The sequence below is a fragment of the Aotus nancymaae genome, unplaced genomic scaffold, assembly GCF_030222135.1.
Source record: "Aotus nancymaae isolate 86718 unplaced genomic scaffold, 86718_ANA_hifiasm-v0.15.2.pri h1tg000028l, whole genome shotgun sequence".
Classification (NCBI taxonomy): domain Eukaryota; kingdom Metazoa; phylum Chordata; class Mammalia; order Primates; family Aotidae; genus Aotus; species Aotus nancymaae.
Window position 1 is genome coordinate 12177483 of NW_026988441.1, and position 26760 is coordinate 12204242.

The 26760-nt window shown below is 55.2% G+C and overlaps 1 protein-coding gene across 2 annotated transcripts in view; it reads right to left on the reverse strand.

Moving 5' to 3' along the window:
* The window catches only part of MEGF8 (multiple EGF like domains 8), a 53925-nt gene that overhangs the window by 8800 nt on the left and 18365 nt on the right, over positions 1-26760 (reverse strand). For both annotated transcript variants that reach the window (XM_012461480.2, XM_012461481.2), the window contains exons 9-37: positions 24987-25141; positions 24544-24663; positions 24030-24174; positions 23784-23947; positions 21066-21266; positions 19819-20019; positions 19146-19382; positions 18198-18316; positions 17966-18097; positions 17765-17878; positions 17080-17328; positions 16412-16611; positions 15863-16073; positions 15524-15773; positions 14834-14966; positions 13559-13806; positions 13372-13482; positions 13105-13223; positions 12577-12784; positions 12102-12282; positions 11373-11536; positions 10464-10608; positions 8482-8713; positions 7266-7389; positions 6888-7101; positions 6260-6474; positions 1325-1532; positions 980-1139; positions 262-454 (exon numbers count right to left, since the gene is read on the reverse strand). In XM_012461480.2, the coding sequence (XP_012316903.2) occupies positions 262-454; positions 980-1139; positions 1325-1532; positions 6260-6474; positions 6888-7101; positions 7266-7389; positions 8482-8713; positions 10464-10608; positions 11373-11536; positions 12102-12282; positions 12577-12784; positions 13105-13223; positions 13372-13482; positions 13559-13806; positions 14834-14966; positions 15524-15773; positions 15863-16073; positions 16412-16611; positions 17080-17328; positions 17765-17878; positions 17966-18097; positions 18198-18316; positions 19146-19382; positions 19819-20019; positions 21066-21266; positions 23784-23947; positions 24030-24174; positions 24544-24663; positions 24987-25141 (5153 nt within the window). The remainder of the gene's footprint in view (positions 1-261; positions 455-979; positions 1140-1324; positions 1533-6259; positions 6475-6887; positions 7102-7265; positions 7390-8481; positions 8714-10463; positions 10609-11372; positions 11537-12101; positions 12283-12576; positions 12785-13104; positions 13224-13371; positions 13483-13558; positions 13807-14833; positions 14967-15523; positions 15774-15862; positions 16074-16411; positions 16612-17079; positions 17329-17764; positions 17879-17965; positions 18098-18197; positions 18317-19145; positions 19383-19818; positions 20020-21065; positions 21267-23783; positions 23948-24029; positions 24175-24543; positions 24664-24986; positions 25142-26760) is intronic.

A 26760-nucleotide genomic window follows, 5' to 3' on the forward strand; every position in this document is an offset into this window, starting at 1 on the left:
AGTTCAAAACCCTTCCCTCCATCATCTCAAAGCCTCCTCCACGTGCCTGTCCTGGCCCAGCACCCCTCCATCCATTATTCCAGGCCAGACCTTCTGGGATACAAATCCAGGCAGTGTCCCCCAAGTCTCCACACATCTCCCTGGGACAGGGCTCTGGCTTATCTGTCCCTGGCTTATCAGGGCTCAGAATGAGATGCAAGCTGCCTAAGCAGCAAGGGCCTGGGTCCCAGGGTTGGGGGTCTGAGGCCCTGGGCGGCCCACCTTGGTGTGGTTGCGGCAGAGCAGGCAGTGGTCGCGTGCCCCGACACCAGCACATTCACTGTGGCGGTTGCAGCGGCATTCCGTGGAGCAGTTGCGGCCGACAAAGCCGAAGTGGCAGAGGCAGTGGTCGGGCTCCACACAGGAGCCATTCACGCAGCCCTGGGCACACACTGGGCGGCAGAGCCCTGTCACGCTGCAGGGGCAAAGTAGGGGTCAGGGCAGGTGGCCACCCTCCTCATGGCACCATAGCCAGCACCCCACCCACTACCCCACCCTCTTCTCAACTGGCTGCTCAGCCCTGGTCTGTCCTGTCGCCAACTCCTCTTCAGGATCTAGCCCATCACCCCCTCCAGGTGTAGCCTACAACCCTCTCTCCTCTTTTGAGGGTACCCTATTTTCTGTTTTATTATTTTGTAGAGATGAGGGCCTCCCTATGGGCTGGTCTCGAACTCCCTGGCCTTAAGTGATCCACCTACCTCAGCCTCCCAAAGTGTTGAGATTACAGGCATGAGCCACCGTGCCCAGCCATTGGGGTACCCTATTAAACTCATTTTTCCCTGCTCAGTCTCACCACCCTTACCCTCCCAGGATCAATCCCACTGCCTTCATGCCTTGGGCTTCCTTTTCTTCCATCTTGCTTTGCTCTAGGCCTCACCGTTACTGCTCCCCACACTCCCCCACCCTAGCCCATCTGGCCCCCCACCGCCTGCAGCCTCACTTGTCCATGGTGTAGCCCGTTTTGCAGCTGCACTCATAGCCGTGGGGCTGGTCATGGCAATTCTGCGTCTCGTTGCAGTCATGGTGCCCGTTTGCACACTCGTCCTCGGGGGGACAGGACAGGAAGGCCCAGGAGGCCTCTGGACGCCCACATGTCAGCCCTAGCACCAGGAATACAGCATTTTGCCTGGGGAGGGCCCCTGTACCACCTGCCCCAGCTGCCTATGCCCTCCCTCCTGCTTCCTCTGAGCGCCACCTCTGGGTCTGGCCCAGCACCCCCAAGTTCACTGCATCAGACCCCAGCCAAGGGCCAGCCCCTCTCCCTCCACCCCCAAAGCCCTCTCACCATCACGGGGGCCGCTGAGTCCACCCTCCATGCAGCGGCCACCCCCATCCTGGCCCAACCAGGCACACCAGCCGCAATGAGGGCGCCGCAGGCACAAGGCACACTGGGTTGCCTGAGCACAGCCCAGGGAGCAGCTCTCAGGTCCCCGGAGCAGCCGCCCACAGCCTCCGGCCATACATCGCAGGGGCAGGTAGGAGGGGCTCAGACACTGTATTGGGAGGAATGGGGATGCAGGGAAGAGATGTGGGGAAACGAGGTTAAACAAACACATTCTGGATATCTTCCCAGACCACACCCTCTTTGAGGTCTCGCCCCTCCCTGGCCGCAGACAGGTGAAGCAAAGTGGACACTAGCTGGGGTCATGACATTTTCCCTCTTAAGCATTTTTAACTACACACCAAGGCTGGAAGTCAGGCTGGGAAGGGATCATGAAACTGGAAGGTTGCCTTGGCACAGTGGCTCACACCTGTAATGCAATACTTTGGGAGGCTACAGCAGGAGGATCACTTGAGGCCAAGCGTTCCAGACCAGCCTGGGCAGCATAGTGAGGCACTATCTCTACAAAAAATAAAAAATTAGCTGGGCGTGGTGGTGAATACCTGTAGACCCAACTACCTGGGGGCTGAGGTGGAAGGATTTTTTTGAGCCCGGGAGGTTGAAGCTGCAATGAGTCGTGACTGCATCACTGCACTCCAGCCTGGACAACACAGTAAGATCCTGTCTCAAAAAAAGAAAATAGCCAGGTGCGGTGGCTCATGCCTATAATCCCAGAACTTTGGGAGGCCGAGGCGGACGGATCACCTGAGGTCGGGAGTTCGAGACCAGCCTGACCAATAAGGAGAAACACCATCTCTACTAAAAATACAAAATTAGCTGGGCGTGGTGGCGCATGCCTGTAATCCCAGCTACTCAGGAAGCTGAGGCAGGAGAATGGCTTGAACCTGGGAGATGAAGGTTGCGGTGAGCTGAGATTGCACCACTGCACTCCAGCCTGGGCAACAAGAGTGAGAATCCGTCTCAATAAAAAATAAAAATAAAACAAAAAAAGAACATAAACTGGAAGGGGTGAAGGGATTGTTTAGATAAGCAAATGATGATCAAATAAAGAGAACGTAGACAGACAGGAAAAGAGCAGGCTGCAGAAAGAGACAGAGATGAGAACCATGTGTCCCCCAAAGACAGATGGAAAGGCAGCTTTCCAGGCTCTGTCTCCAGTTTCTCGTGAGGCCCTGCTGTACTTTCTACCTTGGGTTCCAACAGGTACCACTGTATTGGTGGAGGGAGCTCCCCTTCACTGCCTCGAGAAGGGCGCTTCTGTTTCTTCCAGGTAAAAGAACAATGGCAATGATCCGAGAAGACAGAAAATAGTATCAAACCACAGTTGCTTAAAAAAACATGGCTGCTGAGGCAAAAATGCTTCTCCCACCCCAAACTGAGAAGCTGAAGAGTCCTTGGTTAGGGGCTGGGTAGCAACTCACAAGCCAGGTTTATAATGTCAGGACCCAAAAAAATGTACATAATGAGGTTCAGGCTCTTGGGAAGCCCCAAGCCCCTCAGTGTATGAGGCATTTTATTTATTGCTTGGGCCATAAGTGAAGTCTAAGAGGAAAGAGATTAATCTGGGCCAGCTGCCTGAAAGCACTTAGGAAAAAGCAAAACCACCATGGAATCCTGAAATAGAAAACCCTGACTGCTGTGGCTGGAGCTCTGAGCTCACTGAGGGGCCTGCAAAGAGCTGAGCCTTGCTGAACTGCCAGAGGCATATTCTCTGCTGGGCTGGGCTTCCAGATCTAAATTTAGGGCACCCATTGGCAGATGGTGGGACAATCTGGGAGAGGTAGAGAACCCTGAATCCTCAGTCCTGGACAGCACTTTTTGCTGTGATCTCTCTAGTGACTAAATGCAATGATGCCCAACACACACACTGCATTTCCTGAGTTTGTGGAAAAGGTGTATGAACACAAGTTCTGAGAGCAAGACTCTAGCTCATCTGCTGACATTCCCCCCAGCCTAGCAAAACGCCCAGCACAAAGAAGGTGATCAATGATAAATTCGCTGAAGAGAGGGAGGGAGAATGGGAGGAAGGAGGCAGGCCAGGGAAAGGGCACCTCTGCTGTCTACCCCAGACTCACAGGCTAAAGCCATTAAAAAGAACAATGCCAGATGGTTAGAATCAGGCAGCCCTTGAGCCAAATTATAACAGGTCTCACCTGTACACCTATTATGTTTGATTTGTGTGGTCGAATCTAAGTCAACACCTCATTTTTTTTTTTTTTGAGACGGAGTCTCACTCTGTCACTCTAGGCTGGAGTGCAGTGGCACGATCTTGGCTCACTGCAACCTCCACCTCCCAGTTCAAGCAATTCTCCTGTCTCAGCCTCCTGAGTAGCTGGGACTACAGGCACCCGCCACCACGCCCAGCTAATTTTTTTGTTGTTGTTGTAGTTTTAGTAGAGACAGGTTTCACCATATTGGCCAGGCTGGTCTCAAACTCCTGACCTTGTGATCTGCCTGCCTCGGCCTCTCAAAGTGCTAGGATTATAGGCATGAGCCACTGCGCCCGACCAATGTTTCCATTTTTGTTTTTGTTTTTTGTAGAGATGAGGGTCTTGCTATGTTGCCCAGGCAGGTCTTGAACTCCTGGCCCCAAGCAATCAATCTGTCTCAGTCTCTTAGTTGCTTGAAGTGTTGAGATTACAGGCCTGAGCCACCACACCCAGCTAAACCATCACTTTGAAGCTAGGAGGTTTCACAGAAGTTCTGACAAAAGTCCCTTCTTACATTCACATACACCGTCAACACTGTGCTCATCTGGCCCCGGGAGCAGGCTGTGCTCTCCAATTCACTGGCCCCACCTAGTCCCCTTGCCCCCTCCTAGCCACTCCCCCATCTCCTTAGCTGCCCCAGCTCTTCAGGCATCTGAGAACCTGGCAGGCACTGAGAGGCTAGGGGAACAGCACATGCCAACAGGGCTCTGGATGTGCCTTCTGGTCCCTAGAATTCCCACAAAGATAAATGATGGAAATTTCAATAATATCTGGAGAGGACTCAAACTACCAGTAAAACCCGTCTTGGGGACGAGAGGCTTGTGCTTACTACAGACCAAAATCACAAGGGCTTCTGCTCTTTCAGCCACACTGACAGCCCCCATGGGGAATCCTTCAGCCACCCTCTTGGTGTGTCCCATATAGTGGAGACTGGGAATGCTCCCAGTGGCAGGACTTGGGTCAGCCAGTTTGGCCTTCCCACTACTGCTCATTACAATAACAATGCCATAATAAGCATTAGCCATTTTTTAGTTCTTACTGAATTGTAGGCATTGCTCTATGCTCTAAGTAAATTCTCCTCCATTTAACCAGTAAAACCTCCTAGGGCACAGGATCTAGTGAAATGATGCCCATTTTAGCAAACTCTTACTGAGGTCTCGGGGAGGGCAAGTCACTCATCTAAAGTCAAACAGCCAGGAAGTGGCGAAGCTGGAGTCAAACCCAGACCCCACTGACTTCACAGCCTGAGCCTTTGATCACAAGGCAAACTACCACCAAGTGAGAGCTAACATGCCACTCCCAGGCAGGGATCCTGGCACTGGATGCCAAGATCTGTGGGATTCTTGGTATTCCACACCCTGCCCTCCTGGTCTCGAATTTCCAGGAAGTGCTGTGCTGTTGATTTCTTTAGTCCACCTCTCAAGATGACAAGTGTCCCACATCCCTCCACTGTTGCCTACTAGTGTCTGGGTGGTGGCTGGACTGATCACTAAGTTCATGGGTTGTGGGATGGTGAGTAGTTTTGCCTCGAATGGGTATTGCACAATCAAGGTATGAATGAGGAAGGGACTATGGCTGAGTGACATTGCTTCCACATGTGACAGTGGGAGGTGAATGTGTCTCATCTCTCACCGAGAGGCAGTGGGGTGGGGTGCAAATAGCTTTGTCTGCCACCACAACATCTTCATCATGTCAGGTGGAAGCATCTTTGGAATGCACTTTCTGGAAACAAGAGAGCATGTGCCAGGCAGTCCAAGGGGCGGACTGTCACGGATAGGCCCAGGCCACAGCCACCTTCAGGAATCATCTCTCTGCCCCACAGCCCAGAGGAGGCCTGGATCTCACTTGCCATGTTTGAACCACATGCTCCTAGCCCTCCCTGGCCACATCCCCTACACCAAGGCTGGATACGCAGCTGGTGCACTAAGTCAGAGTCTCTCCTGGAGAGCATGAGCTAACCCACAGACACACAGATGACCGTGGTCTCTGGAATTAGAAGGCATCTAGACTGGGAGTCAAGGCCACCATCTGAGGCCATGTGTGTTGACGATCAGGTAGAGAGAAACCAGACAATGGAGAAATGTGAAGAACAGCTGAGGTGACAGGTCATGTGGCCAGAGAGCAACAGAGCAGCAACACTTCCTGCTCTGAGTCCATCAAATACCCCCACTTCCTTACAACAAAATCAGCTCGAGGGAGTGTCTGTTTCTTAGAACCAAAAGTTCATAAGTAGAGAGAGAAAGAGAGAGAGGAGGGAAGCAGAAAAGGTTTGGGAGGCTGAAGGGATAAGTATTAAGAGTCATGGACGTGAACCTATGGATTATATCGATAAAACTAAAAATATAAAATTAAGTTAAAATGTTTAAAAGTCATGGAAAGGATGGGGAGACCATGATACCATGGACAAGAGTTGGAGAGGCAGAGGCTGGGGGCTGGGAAAGTGGCACACACAGAAGCTTGGCTGGAGAGCGCAGCGTTGCTCCCTCAAGAAGCAACAAGGGAGGAAAGAGATGGTGGCAGGAAAAGGAAGCAGGGCTGTGCGGCCAGAGCCAGGAGATGGAAGGGGGAGGTGGAAAAGGAGACGGTGGGAGAAAGGGCCCTGCCAGGGCAGAGAGGAGGAGACCTGCATGGGCCCTCGCCTGGCGCGGGTCCTGGCCAGGTACGGTACCTGCTGTAGGCTGCTGCTCCAGACACAGTGCTGCCAGCCCCCATCGGCTCCCTTAGAGTCCAGGCAGGAGGTGCAGTTGGGCAGGAGGTGACAAGGTGTGGGGCAGGGCAGTGGGGGTGATGATTCCACCGGCATGGGGGACACATTCAGCAGAGAGTGGCTGAAGCACGTCCAGTCATAGGTGGGCTGCACTGAGAGGATGCGGCGGGTCTCCCCTGTGTGGGGGCACCCGGATTAGGACCTCAGACCCAGGAGATCAGATGTCCAGCCCTTCCTCCCTCAGACCCAGGAGCCAAGGCCCAGCCCCTCCTCCCTCAGACCCAGCAGCCCAGGCCCCCCATCCCTCATCCCTCAGACCCAGCAGCCTAGGCCCCCAGACCCTCCTCCCTCAGACCCAGGTGTCCAGGCCCCCTGCCCCTTCTCCCTCAGGTCCAGGAATCCAGGCCCCAGCCCCTCATCCCTCAGACCCAGAAGTCCAGGCCCCCAGGCCCTCCTCCCTCAGACCCAGAAGTCCAGGCTCCCCGCCCCTCCTCCCTCAGACCTAGGAGATCAGGTGCCCAGCCCCTCCTCCCTCAGACCCAGGAGTCCAGGTCCCGAGACCCCTCTCAGGAAGTGGGCTGCTGCTCACCCGTCCTCTTGAACTGCCGGGTCCACATGCACTTGCCCTCGCGCGTGCACTGCTCACAGTCGGCAGCCCCGCATGCGGCCTCGGAGCAGTTCCCTGCCCAGAAGACCTCTCGCTGGTTGATCCGACAGTCGTTCTCAGAGGTGCAGGACCCATTGCGTCCAATGCAAGCACCCTCGGGGCAGTTGGTACACCACTTACAGCGGGGGGCAGACGCCTGGTGGGGGAAGATGGGCTGGATGGGACCCTCAGCACCCCTCCTGAGTCAGCTGAGGGCTCAGTGGTTCCTGAGACCCTGGGGTGGGTGGGACAGCTGACCAGAGTGCAGACCACCCTGCCCTCTACCTGCTGTTCCCAATCCCCGCCTCCCCCATCACTCACTTCTCCATCTCCAGGTTGCAGGGTCCGAGGATGGCGGGCCAGGCACTCACTGCAGGTCCGGAGACGTCGACATTCCTCCGGGGAACGAGGCATTGGGGAGCAGGGGGAGCCCCCACAGCCCAGCCTAAAGGACATGAGGCCTGGCTCACTCACCACCATCCTGACCCCATCCTTCTGCCTCCCAGACGCTGTCTTGTTGGGGAGCTAAGGCCCCCAACCCTGTGTCCCAACATGGACACAGCACAGGCCTCCTGAGCCTGGCTCTCCCCACCCACACTTGGTAACAGATAGTCCCACATCCACCTGTCACCCAGGCCAGAGACACTGAACCACACCCAGGTCCTGCAGCCCATGCAGCCACCAAAGCCTTCTGCCTCCTGGATTTCTCTGACCAACCCCTCCTCCCCAGCCCTGCAGCCCCTTACCCAACTCAACCTGGTCCCCGCCTGCAGATTCTCACCACTCTGCCCCTCACAACAGCTCCAGGGATCTCACTACCCAGGACCGTCCCTGCCCTCTCCAGCTTGGGCTTTCCATGGCTACCTATCCCACACAGTGGGGGTCCATATCCCTTATCCCAAATCCCAAGAGGTACATATGTTTCAGACTATCCTGGATTTTAGAAAAGCAGTGGGTGTGCCCACTGTTACACACACCTCCAGTGGGGTCTGGAGGGAGGAGCACCCCGTAATCAAACCATTAACATTCCTGTGGTAACTGACAACACACCCATTGGACGAATAAGGCCCACTAGTAGCCTCAAGTCAGTGAGGGTGATGGGGCAGCCAGGTGAGTCTGCTAAGCCTAGGAAAGCACCTTCAGCATCCAGGGATGTTTGCATTCCCAGAACCGCAGCTGAGGAGTCTGTGGAGCTGGACGGAGCCAGTGCCTCTGCCAGGCATGGGAAGCCCTTTCTGAGCTGACCCCTTCCAGCTTCCAGTCTCAGCCTCACTTCTGAATCGCTGATGGTCTAAACTCTACCATTCTTTTAGGGCCCAGTTCAGACCCAGCTCCACCAGCAGGCATTCTCACATGAGACCTCAGTCCCAGGCAGGGCTCCCCACTCAGATCTCCCCTGGACACCCTGCCTGCAGTGATTCACTCCTTTCCTGAACCACACGGTACACTCCTGTGGCTTCCCTCCTGGCGTGGCCTAGCACAGGACCCCCTTTGGAGGGCTCCACTCCCCACCGCCTGCCATGGTCGCCATGGTTACCTGTGTGCCTGATCCCCAGACAAGCAGGCCCCGTGGCACCAGGTGCAAGCCCCAGACTGGTTACAAGCTTCGGGTGAGGACAGCAGGCGGCAGGGGTCAGAAGGCAGGGTCAGCGCCAGCAGGCGGCCCAGGGCCACTCCTCCAAAACCCCCAGAGATGTACAGGCGGCTCCCAACTGCCGCCACAGCATGGGCCACAGACTCCTCCATTGGGGGCCCCACAGAGGCTGGGCCTGAGGAAAGATGGGGTATTCAGACAGATAAGAGAGCAGGAGACTCCGGGAAGAGACCCACACCATGATGTCAATCAGAAAGGGATGCAGGGAGAGAGGAGAAAGACAGGGTCACAGGAGAGCAGAAGCAAGGCCGGGTGCGGTGGCTCATGCCTGTGATCCCAACACTTTGGGAGGCTGAGGCAGGAGGACTCCTTGAGCACAGGAATTCAAGACCAGCCTGGGCAACACAGAAAGACCCTGTCTTGGCCGGGTGCGGTGGCTCACACCTGTAATCCCAGCACGTTGGGAGCCCGAGGCAGACGGATCACAAGGTCAGGAGTTCAAGACCAACCTGGCCAATATGGTGAAATCCCATTTCTATTAAAAAATACAAAAAATTATCTGGGCGTGGTAGCGCATGCCTGTAGTCTCGGCTATTCAGGAGGCTGAGGCAGGAGAATCGCTTGAACCTGGGAGGCGGACGTTGCAGTGAGCCAAGATCGCACCACTGCACTCCAGCCTGTGCAACAGAGATACAACTCAAAAAAAAAAAAGACCCTGTCTCTATAAACAATAAAAAATTAGCCGAATATGGTGGTGTTATCTGTGGCCCCAGCTACTTGGGAGGCTAAGGTAGGAGGATCACTAGAGTCCAGGAGGTTGAGGCTCCAGTGAGCTGAGATCACACCACTGCACTCCACCCTGGGCAACAGAACAAGACTATGTCTCAAAAAGAAGAAAAAGAAAAAAAAAGAGCAGAAAAAGACAGAGAGGAGACATATGAGAATAGATAGCAAACAAAAAAAAAAAGAGAGACAGAGGGAGAGAGACAAAGGCAAACAGAAAAACAGAACACAGGGAAATAAGAAGAGAGACGAATGTTCTGGAACCAGAGAGATGTGGCAGCTGCACAACTTTCTGAAGGCACTCAATGCCACTGCATTTCTAAGACAGTACATTTTATGTTATATGACTTTCACCTCAATTGTTTAAATCCTCAAAAAAAATAGAGAGACACGAAGTAGTGGAAAAGACAGATTAAGAGAAAAAGGGAACTAAATCCCAGCACTTTGGGAGGCTGAGGCAGTGGACTGCTTGAGTCCAAGAGTTCAAGACCAGGCTGGGCAACATAGCAAAATCTTGTCTCTCAAAAAATTATCCAAGCATGGTGGCATGCCTGTAGTCCCCGCTACTCGGGAGGCTGAGGAGGAAGGATTGCTTACTTGAGCCTGGGAGGCAGAGGCTACAGTGAGCCAAGATAGCCCCACTGCACTCTACCCTGGGCAATAAAGTAAGACCCTGTCTCTAAGCAAATAAAAAGAGAAAAAGAGACAAAGGATTAGAGAGAGAAGCAAAAAGAAAAGAAGTCAGATCCAGAAATACACTCACAACCGTCACTCACATTGAAATAAAAAGGCAAGTGACAGGCACACTTCTAACCTATGATCAGCAAAGACAGGCAGGAAGCACCCCCATGTCTAATAGGGTTGTCTCTAGAGAGGGGGATTATGGCTGGTTTTTTTCTTCCTATTTTACAAGTTATATACAGTGAACATTGTTACTTTTATAGTCAGAATAAAAAATAAACTTCTCCAAGAAAAAAAAGGAAGGAGGGAATCTCCTGGTGTTTAGACAATACAGAGGGGCAGGAGTTCTGCCAGTGGGTCTGCAGGGGCCCAGTGACACCTGAGGAGTGGGAGTCCCAGGACGGGGATGGGGCTCCTCTTGGATGTCCTTCGGCCTTCTGGAAGCCACAATGGGGACTTACGGGTGAGGTCGGGCAGAATCCAGGCATTGCAGTTGACCTGGTAGAGCAGAACGTCACTGCTGAACTCATCGGGGTCCGAGCGTCCCCCAAGAACCACCATGGTGTCCCCTAACAGGGCAGAGGCGTGGAAAAGCCGGGGGCGGGGCTGTTGGGGAGACAGGGGACAGGATAGCCTGTCAGAACTGACCTCTGCTCCCTCCCAGCCCTCCTGCCACCCCTGCCCTTCCCTACCTGTCCCCACCAGCCCAGCCAATTCTAAGCCTCCTCAAATCTCACCTCCTTCCTCCAGGAAACCTCCTATACCCCCAAGAGCAGCCCACAAAGCCAGCTCCCTCCTGAGTTCCCGGAAGCCCCATGACCCAGGCTGCTCCCCAGGAACTTGACCCAGACCCCTTGAAATGAGCCACCTACATTCCTCACACGATCTTGCTAGTGACAGTGGGGGTGTCCTGGGGGTGAGGCTCCTCGAGTCTCTTGGTTCTAGCCCCACACTGCCCCCAAGACGGGCTTGAAACACGTGGACTGAAACCACCAGTGTCTCTAACCAGTGCAGACAGGGGTCCCTGCCCTCCCACACACATTCTCCTTGGCCTTAAAGGCAGAGAGAGTAGCGAGCCTCGGTCCTGCTTTGTATGAGTGGAAAAACCCAGGAAGGGGAAGGGGCCTGCCACGGGCACACCAAGAGTTAGGGCAGGGCTGGGCAGAGCTCATGCCTCTGACCTTCTGGCCTCGGGTTCTCTCCCAAATCAGGAATGGAAGCAGGGGAGGTGTGGGGGTGTCAGCTTAATTAGGAGACATAGAAAGGAGGGGAAGCAGGAATCTGGGATGGAGCCAGTCCCTGGGGCATTGGGAAAGAGGGGCCCTCCCTCCTATCCCCTACATCCATGGGTGTGGACCTCTTTTCCTGACCTTTGCCCCCTGAGAAGGGGCCAGCAGGCTCCAGGTGCGGTCAGGACAGTGCAGGGAGTAGAGCTCGGGGGATGGGGCCGCCAGCTCCACATGGAAACGGAAGCCCCCAAACACATAGAGGGAGTCGGTGGCCTCGTGGTAGACGGCAGAGTGACCATAGAGACCTGGGGAGGGGCAGGGTGATAGGCTGGCAGAGGGGCTGACGACAGCACGGACTCCGCCAACCTCCCCGCCCGCCTGTTCAGTGACCACTTCCTTCCCGGCTGAGGCTGGAGCCCTGGGGGCCCCTCTCCACCCATCCCTCTCATTTGGGTTTGAACGGACAATCATTGGAGACTCTGGGAAAGGGAAGGGAGTCCTCAACTAGCAGGAAGTTCTGCCAGGTTCTCGGGAGGGAGACAGGGTGTCCAGAATGTCTGACAGGGGGACAGTGATCAAAGAAAGGAGGAGAAATCGAGGAAGGAGAACCTCTGAGGAACAGGGAGCTCAGAGCCTGGGGGCGGGGGACAGTGGCCACATGTGGCCAGGAGTGGGCAGTTTATTATGCAGTATGGGAGGGACAGATAGAGAACCTAAACAGTCAAGAGAGTGCCCTGAGAATCTGGGTGGGGGCGGGAAAGAGAGGAAGACAGGGTGACCACAGAGCATAGGAGTGGACGGAGAGCCCACAGGAAGCCTGGATGGCTGGGAGGTCCACAGGGGCTATGCCGTCCTGGTCCCCAGCCCCACCTGTGGGGGGTGTCCCGCTCTGGGCTCCTGACACCCAGGTGCCACTCGCCAGCTGGTACTCGAGAAGCTGCTGGTTGAAGCCATTTTCTGGGGAGTAACCACCCACCAGGAGCAGAGACAGGCCTCGGCGAGCAGTAAGGGTATGACCAGCAACGGCTGGCAGCTCCACAGTCTGGGGCGCCTGAGGGATGGAAGGCCAAGGTCACTAATGGGGCTAGAGATCAGGGATCACCTTGTGGGTAGAAGTGAGCCTCAGCGCCCCCCAGTCCTCCCTGAAGTGCTAAGGAGGGAGTGAACCCCTTTAAAAAAAAAAGCTGTGTCACAGCCTGGGACTGGCTCGGGACAACAATGTGACCCAGGATGGCCAACGAAATTCAAGTCCAGGGCTTCTGTTTCTTCTGGGGGTAAAGCTGGCAGAAGCTGCCATGGCTGTCTCTGTCAGGGCCCAGCATCGGGGCTGGGGAGAGATGCTCACCTTCTCCTGCCGCCATTGCAGGGTAGTGAGGTTGAGGACCCAGAAATCACGGGTGACGCCCCCAGCAGTGAGTCCCCCCAGCAGGTACATGGCACCACGGCCTGCAGGCACATAGGCGGCTGCATGGAAGGAGCGGGGCGATGGGCCTGGGCCCCCATCCTCGGCTCCTGCCAGCATCTGTGTCCACCGCCGCTCACTTACTGAGTACCTGGGGCCAGGGTGCAAAAAAGCAACCTTAGTACAGTCATCCCAGCATCCTTCAAGGTGACCCTGCCTGATAGATGTCCCCGCATCCCTTGGGGTGGCCTTCCTATGACAGTCCTCTCACCATCCCCTGGGATAACACCACCCAAATAAGTATGCTGGTCCCCAGGTGTCCCCGGGTAAGCCTCCTGTGACAAGTGTCTCAGCATCCTTCGGGCTGTCCTTCACCTTAGAGGCATTCCTGCACTCCTCTGAGGTGACTCTTAGCATCCCAAGGTGACCTTCTCTCATTCACATATCCCACCTGCCCAGGGCAGTCCTCACCTGTATAGGTTTCCCAGCAGCCCCTGGGGCAGGCCCAAGCCCCCAAACATCCACAAGGTAGCATCGGGTCCCTCCACCATGCTGTGGCCCAGGCGATGCAGGAAGCGGCTGGCAGTGTCCTGGGGGTGGGTGGGGACATCAGGGATCAGGCTAGGGTCAGGACAAAGAGTCAGGCCTAGGTGTAGGGCGTAAGGGTGGTCCCAGGAGTGGAGGTGGGAGAACAACCTGGGGGTGACCATCCCTAGACAGCGGGTGCATGCAACTCACAGCTGAGAGGCGGCTGTCCATGAGGGTCTCCCAGACCAGCTGCCCGCCATCCAGCTTGGTGGCGCAGTCGGGGCCCCCGAAGCCCTCAGCACAGATGCACACACCCAGGCTCTGGGGACAACAAGGGACTCAGGGGAACCATGATCACCAGCCCTGTCCCACCAGGCTTGCCCTGTCCCACCTGTACCTGGTTACAAGTTCCTGCCCCAGTGTAGGCATTGCAGTTTTCAGGACACAGAGCCATGCGGCAGTGTGGGCCAGCCCAGCCCTGGGGACATCGGCAGAGCCCCGCACCTGCAGCCCCATCTTGGGGCACACACTCCTGGGGGACGGGGCAGCTTCCGGGGCCTCCTGACCCACAGCGGGCAGAGCCCACCGAAGCGTTGAAGCCCCAGGATGAGGAGCCATTGGCTTCCCAGTGCAGCACGAGCAACCCTGCAGGGAGAGAGGCCAGAGGCTGGCAGCAAAGCCACATCCCACCCCATCCACCCCCAGGTGCTGAGAAAACCCAGTGTGACTGGGCAGGGAAGGAAGGCACCATATCATTCATAATCACTGCCAGGATGAACCATTCTGCACCCCGTTCCTCTGTCAACCCATCAAGATTGATCTTAAAGCCTAAATCTCTCACCGATTGCTAGCTACCTCCTGAGCTGCTGTCCAAGCCCGAGTCCTGTCCCGCCTGTACACTGGTACCTATCCCCTACTGGTCCTCCTGACTGCCTATACTCCCCATTCATGGTGCCCCAGTGACCCTCGAAATCTGAATTGGGCCCTGTCACCATCAAGCTCCAAACCTTCCACAACTCCTACTGCCCTTACATAAGACCAGATCTCTTTAGAAAAGTTAGTGATTTAAAGGTAGGCAGGACAGGAATTATTTGATATGTTATTATATATAAAATATGCTTCAATAAAATTATATATATAGGCCAGGCACAGTGGCTTATGCCTGTAATCCCAGCACTTTGGGAGGCCAAGGTGGGTGAATCACTTGAGGTCAGAAGTTCGAGACCAACCTGTCCAGCATGGTGAAACCCCATTTCTACTAAAAATACAAAAATTAGCCAGGCACAGTGGCATGCGCCTGTAATCCTAGCTACTCGGGAGGCTAAGGCAGGAGAATTGCTGGAACCCAGGAAGCGGAGGTTGCAGTGAGCCAAGATCACGCCACTGCATTCCAGCCTGGGTGACAGAGTGAGTGATGTGGGGTCCTCACACCAGCCACATTCTATGTGTCTCAGAGACATGCTCATTCAGCCCTTCTCTCTGTAGATGTAGCCTAGCCAGCATAATCCTATTTTCCACTCAACTGAGGAGGCCGAGGTCCAGTAGGTGAAGGACTATGTCACCCCACAAGCAGTGGCAGAGCTGGGTCCTGAGCCCACTTCAGGTGGTGAGTTCAGGGGCAACGGATACATAGCCCAGGACTAAGAGGTCCCACTTCCCCTAGCCCCCGTACCAGATAAGGCCTGAACAGTGAGGGGCCTGTCCCGCCGCTGGCCACAGAAGGCAGCTATGAGGCTGCGGTCTGACTGGACAACACCAGTGTCGAGGAAGCGTGGAAATCCATCAAAGGCTAGGACGTAGCTCAGCTAGAGGGGTGCAGAATCAAGGATTAGGAGACAATGAGAATGAGAACAAGGGCATGTGGGGTCTGGGAGAAGGAGGGGTTCAAGAAGGGAGGGCAATCTGAGACTGGGAAACGGGATTGTTTGAACCTCCAGGGCAGACTGTCAAACTGTGGCATGGAGGCCACCACTCCCCTTCCTGTGTCCAAAGCAGACATGGTTAATCTATCAGGCACTCTTGCATTGAGCCCCTTTCTCAACACACAGCTCCTGGCAGGCACTACCAATCAATCACAGTTGCTCCACAAGATGTAATAATTTACAATTCCTGGTCTGGGGACAGGGAGATTGAGGATCTAGAGAATGAGAGATGGGCGCTGAGGAAATAGGAAGCTATCTGGGAAATGGGAGGGTTTGTCTGTGGGCCTAGGAACAAAGTGCTGGGGATCTGAGGAGGAGTTTGGGTTTTGAAGGATTAAAGAAAAAAAGCAACACTGGGGTGAGGGTCTGGGGATGCAGGTCTGGGTCAGGGGGCACGGTTTTAGCTTGTAGGCCTAAACCCTTGTCTCCTCAGTGCTTACCGTGCAGGGGGTGCTGCTGTCAGGGGAGAAGGTGAGGGTGAGTGGGGGACAGAGGGTCCCGGGAGCACAGGGCTGTAGCTCCTCGGTGGCTGAGACAACCCACACACAGTAGGACAGGCCAGGCCCAGCTCTCGCAGCCCTGCCACCTGGAGGCAGCAGCCCCCCGACCCGGCGAGAGCCCAGTGCCACTGAGGACACGTTGGTGAGGAGAGCACGACCCCCACACTCCCGGAAGCAGGAACCACCGGCCCTGGGGAGATGGAGGTGAGCCAGCGTCAGACCAGTCCTGCCCCTCCCCAATATGTCCCCAGGCCCACCCTACCAGCCCCGCTGGCTCACCGGGGATCCCCATAATAGCCTGGGGAGCAGAGCTGGCAGTGGGCACCCTCGGTGTGGTCCTGGCAGAAGCAGAGCCCGCTGAGATTGTCGCAGTGGCCACGGCGTGGGTCCCCATGCCCGTTGCACTGGCAGGGCCGGCAGCCCCTTGTGCCCGTGGCGTTGCCGAAGCTGCCAGGCCGGCACCGTTCACAGTGCTCCCCCCACGTCCAGTCTGTGGAGGCCCCAGCAGGTGGGACAGAGTCAAGTCAAGGGTGAGAACAGGCCCAGGCCTACTGGCTCAGCTGAACCCTGACCCCACCCAGCTGCTTCAAACGGGAGAAACCAAGGCCCACCCAGATCAGAGGAAACAGCAAGTCCCAAGATGGGGAACTGAGGCCCGGCCAGAGCAATGCGTGGCACTGAAACCTGAGTCAGGGACAGGAGTGGGGCGGGGGACCCAGAGCTGCACGAGGGGACACCAAGTCTCCCTCCGAGAAGAGCAAGCTGGAGCCCCATGAAGAGAGGAGGCTCCTTGGGGCCAGGCTGGGGCCAGGGACGAGGGCCACTCACCCTGGCACTCGTCGCAGAAGCCAGGGCCCCGCTTGCGGCAGTGGCTGTGGAAGCTGCAGCCACAGTCCCGGGAGCAGCGGGGGGCTGGGGGACCCGGGGCAGGTGTGGGCGGGGGCAAGTCTGATGTCCAGCCCAGGTCACACACACAGGTGAAGTCCGGGGGGCCGCTGCACACACCGTGGCCACAGTCCTCCAAGCACCTGAGGGGGCCGTGTCGGAAGTAGGAAAAGTGCCAGGCAGGCCCAGAACCCCTAAAGCACCCCATCACCTCCACCCACCATGACACCATGAAGCCCCTGCCTGTTTCCATGGTTTTGGGCTATGTGGGTAACCCTGTCTCCAAGGTAACTCCATGCATCACCAGGCCTGTCTCTATAGCAACCACATAGCACCACTGTGAAAACCTCTTCAACTAAGTCCTCCTCCACCTCCATGGCAACACTGAAGACTATGGCCCACAACCTATAGGTGCCCTGTTTCCATGGTAACCAGGGTTACACTGGGGACCCTGTCACTTTAACAAGGGCCTAGTATCTGCAAGGTAAAATCCTGACTAACGGGATGCTGCTTCCACAGGAAGGGACCTAGTGCCATGATGGCTTTCTCCCTCCAGCTCCATGTGCCCCAGCCTGGGGCGACATCTCCATGGCAACCCCCGCCTAACTCACGTGCGGTTGCAGTGTGTGATGCCATCACCCTGGTAGCCCCGCTGGCAGTGACACTCATAGCTGAGGGGTGTGTTGAGGCAGGTCGCCCTTGGGTGGCACCGGGCCAGTCCCAGGCGACACTCATCCACGTCAGGACAGCGGGCATACGCCCAGCGGGCAGGGAGGGCCACAGGCAGCCCCAGGCCCTCCCCCACCCACAGGGAGCAGTTACCCCCACTGAGGGGTCCCGAGAAGTCCCCCTGTAGGCACCTGTGGGGTGGGAGAGTGAAGAAGTGGGGGACAACACAGAAACAGGAGCCACACATGGAAACAATGACAGGGAGAGAAGAGGCCAATTGGAGAGGGAGGGATGCAAATATAAATTTGGAAAGAGACAGAAACCAGAAGTCGCAGACAAAAACAATTTTGGAAGACAGAAGACAGACATAGATGGAGATTCAGTGAAAGGGAAAGCAGAGAGACAGAAACAAAGAGAAAGAAAACCAATTGCAAAGACCCGGAAAAGAAGGAAAAATGGAGAAAAGAGTGGGAGGGTAAAATCAACAGAAAAACAGTACGTAAAAGGAAAGGTGGCCATGGATAGGGTTAGGGCAAGAGGGTAGAGAAGAAAAGAGGCCATTAGAATGACCAGTCATGGAGGACACAGCTGGGCACCCTCCCTGCCTCCCTGTTCGCCCCGGCTCACCGTCCCAGTGTGGGGTTGTCCTCATTGCCACACCAGCCACACTCATGGCTCTGCAGACACTCATGGCAGGTCAGGAAGCCATCGCAGCTCCGGCACCGTGGCTCCGAGTGCACGCTGCAGGAGGGCAGAGGTGGGGGGTCAGAGCCCCAGCTCCTTGCTGGCAGGAACCTTTCTCTGTTATCCCTGCCCCAGGGACCATACCTGTCATCCCAGCCTCGACAGCCCCCGTGCGGGTACCGGGCCAGGTAGGCGGCAAACAGGAAGCAGGTGTGTGTGGACTGGCACCAGGCACACTGGCTCGAGTTGGCCAGGCAGTCCTCACAGGTCAGGCGCCTGGGTCAGGGAGCCGGGGAGGGGGAGCCGGGTCACTCTACAGCCAGCCATGTCCCCGGGCACATCCACCCACCCACTCCCTGGACCTAGCTAGGCTCACTGGCTGCAGAGCGGGGGACACTCCTCTGGACTCTTCAGGGCACCTCGACCGCGGCCCCGCCGGCTACAGGCTGCGTCCCCTTTGCGGCTGGTGCTCTGATGCCACTCACAGAAGGGGTCCTGGGGGACAGTTGGAGAGAGGAGTCAGAACCCCACTTAGCCCTCTCCTTTGGGTTCCCAGTGCCAATCCCATCCCCGCCCCACCCCGCAGACTGTCCCTGCAAGGCCATCTCCCTCCCCAGCTGCCTGCATCTCTGGACCCCTCCCTTCAGCCACAGATACCCATGGGTCTGCTTGCCCAGCACCCACTCTCTCCTTTGGGCAATAGTGCCCCTTCTGTGTGGTCCGGGTGCGACTGATTCAATCCTCAGGATCCAGAGGTGGGCAAGGGGCCACATTCCCTCCCCCCAACTCTAGTCATTGGCCCAGGAGCCTGCACAAGGCCCAACCAGAGCCACTGACATGTAATTCTGGGATTTCTGTTGAGCTCCTGGATGGTGGTAGGGTGGGTGGGGAGAAACGGGAAGCCTCACTGTGTTTGAGACTGAGCAGGAACTGAGAGTCTGGAGCTTTAATGGCTAGCTTGCCACTCACAAGGAAGCAAACCCTGCCAGAGAACAAGAGGACACAGGGTATCGAGGGCTGCCTGACATCACATGGAGCTGGTAGGCCTGAAGGCCTACTACTGGGCTCTGATGCCTGCGCTGAGAAACTCTCCACTATTGGAAATGGATGGAGTTGCATTCTCTGGCTCCTGCAACAGCGAGACTCCTGACTCCCAGTTGCCTCTCTCTCTAGCTCCATCTCACCCTCCCCAACAGGCCCTGCAGATCAAGGACAAAAGCCCTTGCTGTTTCCCCCACACCCCCGACCAGGGGTTCCCTTGGCTGCCCGTTGCCTGCTCTGGCTACCTCGACCTTGTAACCTCCCCTGGTGGCCCCACAGTCACCTGGGTGCAGGCGTGGCAGTCCCGATGCTCCTCGCAGAGTGGGCAGAGGGTAGGCACCAGCACCAGCAGGGACCTGCCAGCCCCGTCATCCTCGCAGTGGGCCCCACCCTGGCGCAGGTGGCAGGTGGCACTGTTCAGGCACCAGCCACAGCCCTGGTCCGCCAAGCAGCCCAGGCAGGAGGAATAGGAGGTGCAGACTGATGAGCGGTATGGCTCCAGGAAGAAGAAGGAGATCTCCTGGGGAAGGGGCCACAGGAAGGGCAGCAGTCAAGGTCTGGGGTAGGGGTAAGAGTCTGGTGCTAACTGAAAGTAGGGTTTGGAGCCCAGGTTGAGCACTGAGGCAACAGGAAGTCAGGATTTAGGAAATAGGTAAAGAGGTCCAAGGTCTGGAGGAATCTGGAGATTATTAGAGGTCAAAGTATGGAGGGCAGAGGTCAGGGTCAAGGGTGAGGAATCAGAAGATGCAGATGGGGGTCAAAATACGGGATCAGGTCAGGGTCTATGGGCAGAGGTCAGGGGTCACAGGGTTCAAGGGGAGGTCAAGAGTTCAAAGGCCAAGAATTAAGGTGTCCAAGGTCAGAATCTAGGGATTTTGTTGCCTGGGGTCAGAAAGCTCAGCGGATCTGAGGTTGGGGCCTACGGCTAGGATCGGAGGTGGGTCCTGGGTACTCACGCTGCCTCCTGGCACACCAGTCCGATCCCACAACAGAGTGAGCTCGCTGTGCCCAGGGCCTGCTGAGCCATTGAGCTGGCCCCGGATCTCTACTGCGTACTTGTGGTCTCGCCCAGGCAGGGGGAAGAGGCGAGCAGACCCAGGGCGCTGTAGCCGCCGAGTCTCCTTCTCTTGATGGGCCACCCAGCGCCCCACTTCCTCCTGGGGTAGGGGTGAGTGACAGGCAGGGGCCTCAGAACCCTTCTCATTCCTTCCTCAGACTCCTGATACCTCCAAACTCACCTGACACCCCACCCCCTCCTAAGAAGAGGAGGGCCTGAGAGCTCCTTAGATCCTGAGAACCTCCAAGGTGAGATCCTGAGAACCTCCAAGGTGAGCCCCCCAGGGACTCCCCTCCTCCTCAGGTGATTTTTTTTTTTTTTGAGACAGGGTCTCACTCCCACCCAGACAGGAGTGCAGTGATGCGATCATGGCTCACTGCAGCCTCAACCTCCCAGGTTCAAGTGATCCTCCTACCTCAGCCTCCCAAATAGCTGGGACTATAGGTACATGCCACTATGCCCAGCTAATTTTTGTGTTTTTTGGAGAGATGATGTCTTGCCATGTTTCCCAGGCTGATCTCAAACTCCTGGGCTCAGATAATCCTGCCCCTACCTCCCAAAGTGCTGAGATTACAGTATGCGCCTCCATGTCCCACCTTCAGAGGCCTTTCAAGTCTGACTCAGACCTTCCTCACTTGCTTCAAAGTTTCCCTCAAATTCTGCTCGCAATTGAAAATGCCAGCACCCTCCCTCTTCTACTAAAGATCCATCTCGGGCTGGGCTTGGTGGCTCACGCCTGCAATCTCAGCACTTTGGGAGGCCAAGGCAGGCAGATTATCTGAGGTCAGGAGTTCCAGACCAGCCTGGCCAACATGGTGAAACCCCACCTCTACTTAAAATGCATAAAAATTATCCAGGGGTGCTAGTGCACGTCTGTAATCCCAGCTACTCGGGAGGCTGAGGCAACAGAATTGCTTGAAGCTGGGAGGTGGAGGTTGCAGTGAGCTGAGATCACACCATTGCATTCCAGCCTGGACAACAGAGTGAGACTCTATCTCAAAAAAAAAAAAAAAAAAATTCCATCCCCTGTCTGATTTCTCCCCAATCCTCCGCCAGAACTTTCAAATCACCACAGATGCCCTATACCACATCCCTAGCCCCCATTTTTCCCATTAACACCCGCCTCGATGTCCCAGGCAGCCTCACCATGTTCTCTGTGTCAGGGCCAAGGGCCATCCGGGCCAGGACGTGTAGGCGTTGGGCCCGGGCCCACACAGCCACATCCTCAGCCCCCGGCCCACCTGGCCCTCCCGGCAGCATTGGGTAGATGAAGCCACGGTAAACCAGGGACACATCCGTCTCCGTGCTAGGTGTCAGGGTGATGGTCGTGCTACGGACGATCGAGACCTGTTCCACCAGGGATGGGTGTATGCATGAGTCCCTTTCTGCATTGCCCCCAAGTCCCCACACTCCCCAGGCCATGTCAGAGCCAGAAAAGACTGGTCAGCCCAAACTTCTTCCCCATTTCACCACGAGAGACTGAGGCCAAGGGACAGGGGTTAGGTGACTTGCTAAAGGTCACTCTGGGAGAAGAGGCAAGAAGACCAAATTCAGACAATAGACAAAAGGGTCCCTGAGCCCACCTTTACCCCTGGTCTCTCCCCATTTCCATCTCACATCAAAACTCCAGGACCGGACATTTCAATGTCTTTTTCCCCCAATTCCTCACCTTTCCAGCTAAGCACTTTAAGCCCAGATCCAATATTTAAAGTGGCAAAGTACAAGATACATTTTCCTGGTGTGTGATTTTGTAATAGCAGAAGAGTAAAACAGTCCAAGTGTTCACCAGTGGAGGCTATTTAAATAAACTACAAATGTAAATGGAATATTACACAACTGTTTAAAAAAAAAAAAAGAATGAAGGCCGGGCGCAGCTAGCACTTTGGGAGGCCAAGGTGGGCAGATCACTTGAGGTCAGGAGTTCAAGACCAGCCTGGCCAACATGGCGAAACCCCACCTCTACCAAAAATACAAAAATTAGGCTGGGTGCAGTAACTTATGCCTCACTGCACTCCAGCCTGGGCAACAAGAGCAAGACTCCATCTAAAAAATATATATATATATGTATATATGTGTGTGTGTATACATACGTATGTGTGTGTATGTATATATATGTGTGTGTGTGTGTATATATATGTATATATATATATATATATATATACAAAAAAAAAAAACAACTAGCCAGGCATGTGCCTGTAATCCCAGCTACTCAGGATGCTGAGGTGGGAGGTTTGCTTGAGCCTAAGAGGCAAGGTTGCAGTGAGCTGAAATCACTTGCCACTGTACTCCAGCTTGGGCGACAGAGAGAGACTGCATCTCAAAAAAAAAAAAAAAGAATCAGAGTGTTTCTTAAGTTCTGTTATGAGAAGCTTGCCAAGAAGAAAAAAAGGAAGCAGTTGTATAGTGTACATAGTATACTACTTTTGTGCAAAAGAAAAATGATAAAATGTCATGCTTACTTGCATTTGAATAGGTAGATTCTGGAATGATCAAAGAAACCCAAATGGATCTTCCAGGGAGGTACAGTGGCCTTAAGTTGGGGCCATGCTGGAGCTAGACAGTTCTGGACCACTTAAGGTATGGGGAGTAGGGTAAATGAGAGAGACTGTCCACTTAGTGACATTTTTTATCTTTTTTTTTTTTTTTTTTATTAAAACGGAGCCTCACTCTGTCACCCAGGCTGGAGTGCAGTGGCATGATCTCGGTTCACTGCACCCTCTGCCTTCCAGGCTCAAGAGATTCTCCTGCCTCAGCCTCTGGCGTAGTTGGGACTATAGGCTCATACCTATAGCCTGGGCAACAAGATCGAAACTACATCTCAAAAAAAAAAAGAAGCCAGACACAAAAGACTCCATAGTACAGGCCTCCATGTACATGAAATGTCCAGAACTGGCAAATCTAAAAATGGAAAACAGAGAAGTGGCTGCCAGGGACTAGGGGGAGAGTGGAATAGGGAGTGACTATTCCACTCAGTGAGTCCAGGGTTGTCCCCTGGGGTGATGAAAATGTTCTTTAACAAGACAGTGGTGATGGTTGCACAATATTGTAAATGTGCTAAATGTCACTGATGATAAATTTTATGTGTGTTTTACCACAATGCAAGAATTATTTTTAAATGCAGCGGCTCATGCCTGTAATTCTAGCATTTTGGGAGGCCAAGGCAGGCGGATAATTTAAGGTCAGGAGTTCAAGACCAGCTTGACCAACATGGTGAAACCCCATCTCTACTAAAATACAAAAATTAGGCAGGCGTGGTGGCAGGTGTCTGTAATCTTAGCTACTTGGGAGGCTGAGGCAAGAGAATGGCTTGAACCCAGGAGGCAGAGGTTGTAGTAAGCCAAGACTGCACCACTGCACTCCAGCCTGGGTGACAGAGCAAGGCTCCCTCTCACAAACAAAAAATAAATAAATAAATAATAAAGTCTGTAAGAAAAATCAGACCTTGAGGCCAGGCGCGGTGGCTCACGCCTGTAATCCCAGCACTTTGGGAGGCCGAGGCGGGTGGATCACGAGGTCAAGAGATCGAGACCATCCTGGTCAACACGGTGAAACCCCATCTCTACTAAAAAATACAAAAAATGAGCTGGGCATGGTGGCATGTGCCTGTAATCCCAGCTACTCAGGAGGCTGAGGCAGGAGAATTGCCTGAACCCAGGAGGCGGAGGCTGCGGTGAGCCAGGATCGCGCCATTGCACTCCAGCCTGGGTAACAAGAGCGAAACTCCGTCTCAAAAAAAAAAAAATCAGACCTTGAATGTAAAGACTTTTGGAGTAAACACAAAAGGGATAAAGATGCATCTGAGACAAAACAAACCCTAGGACCAGGATCACCAACACCCCATCCAGGGCTACACCTCCTACCCACCTTGTCGGGCTGGGAGGTGTTGGGCGGCTGCTGGAAGGTGAGCAGGTGCAGGCCAGGCAGGAAGCTCTGGGTGATGCAGGCCTCCAGGGACGTGACGAAGACAGGCGCAGGCCCCCACCAGCCCACAGTGCCTGAGATCTGCTCCCCTCGGCAGCGGGCCTGCTCTGAGAGGACAGGGGGCGGGGGCTGGTGGGTCAGTGTGGAGTGCTCTGCCCCCCAACCCAGCACACTGCTGCAGACACTCACCAGGCCGAGGGAGGCAGCTCTCATTGTGCACGCACCAGCCCAGGGTGCCGGGTCCCCTCGGAGGAGCTATAGGGCTGCTGAAGGCCAGGCAGGCCTGGCAGTCACCCAGGAGGCGACCCAGGCCCAGGCAGCTGGCGGCTGGACACTGCGAGGAGGAGAGGGGACAGGGCTCACTGTCCACTGGAGCTCAAGAGATCTGGGAAGGAAGGGCTATGGATACAGGGTTCTGCAATGGAAAGGGCCAAAAAACTGGAGAACGGGAAGTTAAAAGTTGGAGTGTGGGAGATTGAAAGGATGGGGGATGCAGGGATGGGGTCACAGGCTCAAAAGGGTCAGGCTGGGTGGGACAGGCAAAGGTTCAGGGCTCCACAGTCAGGAGTCAGGAAGAAGGATCTTCGGCATGAAAACAAGTCTCCCAATTGAGGGAAAGTCCTTGTCCACCTGGTTAGACAGAGGGAGACACTGAGGGCAGGTCTCTGTGCTAGGGAACAGAGGGTCTAGGGCAATCACTCACAGCCCCTAAGGGGGTCCCAGGAGGGGGTGCAGCTTGGCAGGCTCCCTGGCACCAACTGCATTCCGGGTCCCGGGAGCAGACGCTGTGGTCTGTGTACATGGAGCAATAGTCCAAGTGGTACTGCAGGGAGGCGAGGGGACGTTGGAGGAGGCCTCTCAGACCTGGGCTGGCCTCCTAAGTCCCCGCGTGCTTTAGCTATCCCAGAGGGCCCTGACTGCTCGGCACACCCACCCATTCCTCCCCTAGGCCCAGAGACCTCTAGCTCCTCTTTTCTTGGCCCCAGGGACCTCGTTCCCTCCTCTCATAGCCCTAGAGACCCTCTATTCCTCCCGGGGATTCCCTCCCACCTTTCCCATCACCTGTGGACCCCCACTTCTCCTGGGGATCCCCTCCCACCTTTCCCATCACCCCAGCCACCCTTTCCCTGTCATCCCAGTGCTCACATCAGGGGCAGGTGCCTGGAACACAAAGGGGGGCACCTTGTAGGCCATCAAGTCCCCACGGGGCCGGCCGCTGTACCCCCCAGCCACCAACAGGACACTGCCACCAAGCACCGCAGCTACATGTGAGTATCGACCACTGGGAGGCGCTGCTCGGCCTAGGGGAATAGAGATCCCAGTAACATTAGACCCCCAGCCCCTCCACCACCTTCATGGCTGCCGATTCTCCTGGGCTGCAGCCCAGCCTTCTATTCTGGAGCCCAGACTTCTATTATTCTGGTGGCTGCTTCAACCTCACCTGCCCAAGGACACCATCCCAGCCCGCCTGACCCTGAACAAGCTGAGCTCCCTCACCCCTGCCCAAATAATCTTTCTGATTTTTTTTTTTTTTTTTTTGAGACACAGTCTCACTCTGTTGCCAGGCTGGAGTGCAGTGGTGCAATCTCAGCTCACTGCAACCTCTGCCTCCTGGGTTCCAGCGATTCTCCTGCCTCAGCCTCCCAAGGTAGCTGGGACTACAGGTGCATGCCACCATGCCCTGCTAATTTTCGTATTTTTAGTAGAGACGGGTTTCACCATGTTGGCCAGAATGGTCTCGATCTCCTGACCTCGTGATCTGCCCACCTCGGCCTCCCAGAGTGCTGAGATTAAAGGCGTCAGCCACCGCTCCCGGCCCTTTCTGATCAAATCCCGGGTCTACCACTTACTTGGGTTCAAATTGTGGATTATCTACTGACTAGCTGTGTGACCCTGGTCAGGAGACTGAACTGCTCTGAGTCTTGGTTTCCTCCTCTATAAGAACAACCATCATCTTGTCCGCAGGGAGCTGGGAAGACTGAAGAATCTGCTGAGCCCCCAGCAGGCTGCCTCACTCTCCTCTTTTTGTCTGTCTAGCACCAGCCTCTCTTCTGGTGACAGCGCCTGATTTTCCTCTGGTAAACCAACCTTTCCCTCTCCCAGTCCATGAGACAGGTGGAGCTATCCGTGGTTCTGGCAGAGGTGTGGCCTTAGCCCAGGCCCATCAGTAGCAGTAACTGGCTCAGGGAGAGGTATAGGACCTGATTCTCCATTCTCAGAGCAAAGACACTCTCTTCTCTCTGGGCATTTTATGGCAGTAGAAGATAATCCACAAGCTGCCTGTGACCATCTACACTAGGCAAGAGACTGAAGTGAACCCAACTGAAAAGTGGAGTGAGAAATGGCTGATGCCATTTTGTGAACACCTAAAACCAGCCCAGCCTGAAGACAGCACCTATAGTTTTTCACTCAAGAGAGCCAGGAATTCTCCTTTTCTCTTAAGCCAGGGTTGGGTTTTTGTCAGTTACAGCCAAGAATCCTGACTGACAGGTAAGTGGTCAGTGAATGGTGACTTCTCTACCCTCTTACTGACCTGTATGCACTCTAAGTATATGGGACTTGGCCCAGGGAATCACAAACTGCAAAGCAAAGGCCTCCAGAAACATCACACTCCTGACTCCTGCCCAGTGAAGGGAACCAAGGGCTAGGCAGATGAGACCTAGAACAAGGGCCTCAGACACCAGGCCTGGGCTTTATTTCTGATGGTCACACAGGGTTCCTCTGGGGCCTTTCCTCCTTCCCATCCCTTAAATGCTAAGGTTCCTTCCTTATACTTGTCCTCTCCTCTCTCTCCTTTTCAGGGAGGAGGAGTAAACAGATAGGCCTCTGGGAAGCCCACAGGTCGCAGAAGTGATAAACCCAGCTTGTGGCTATAAGCATCTTCTGAAAAGAGGGCCTGTGGCTTTCTTCTATTTCAAAG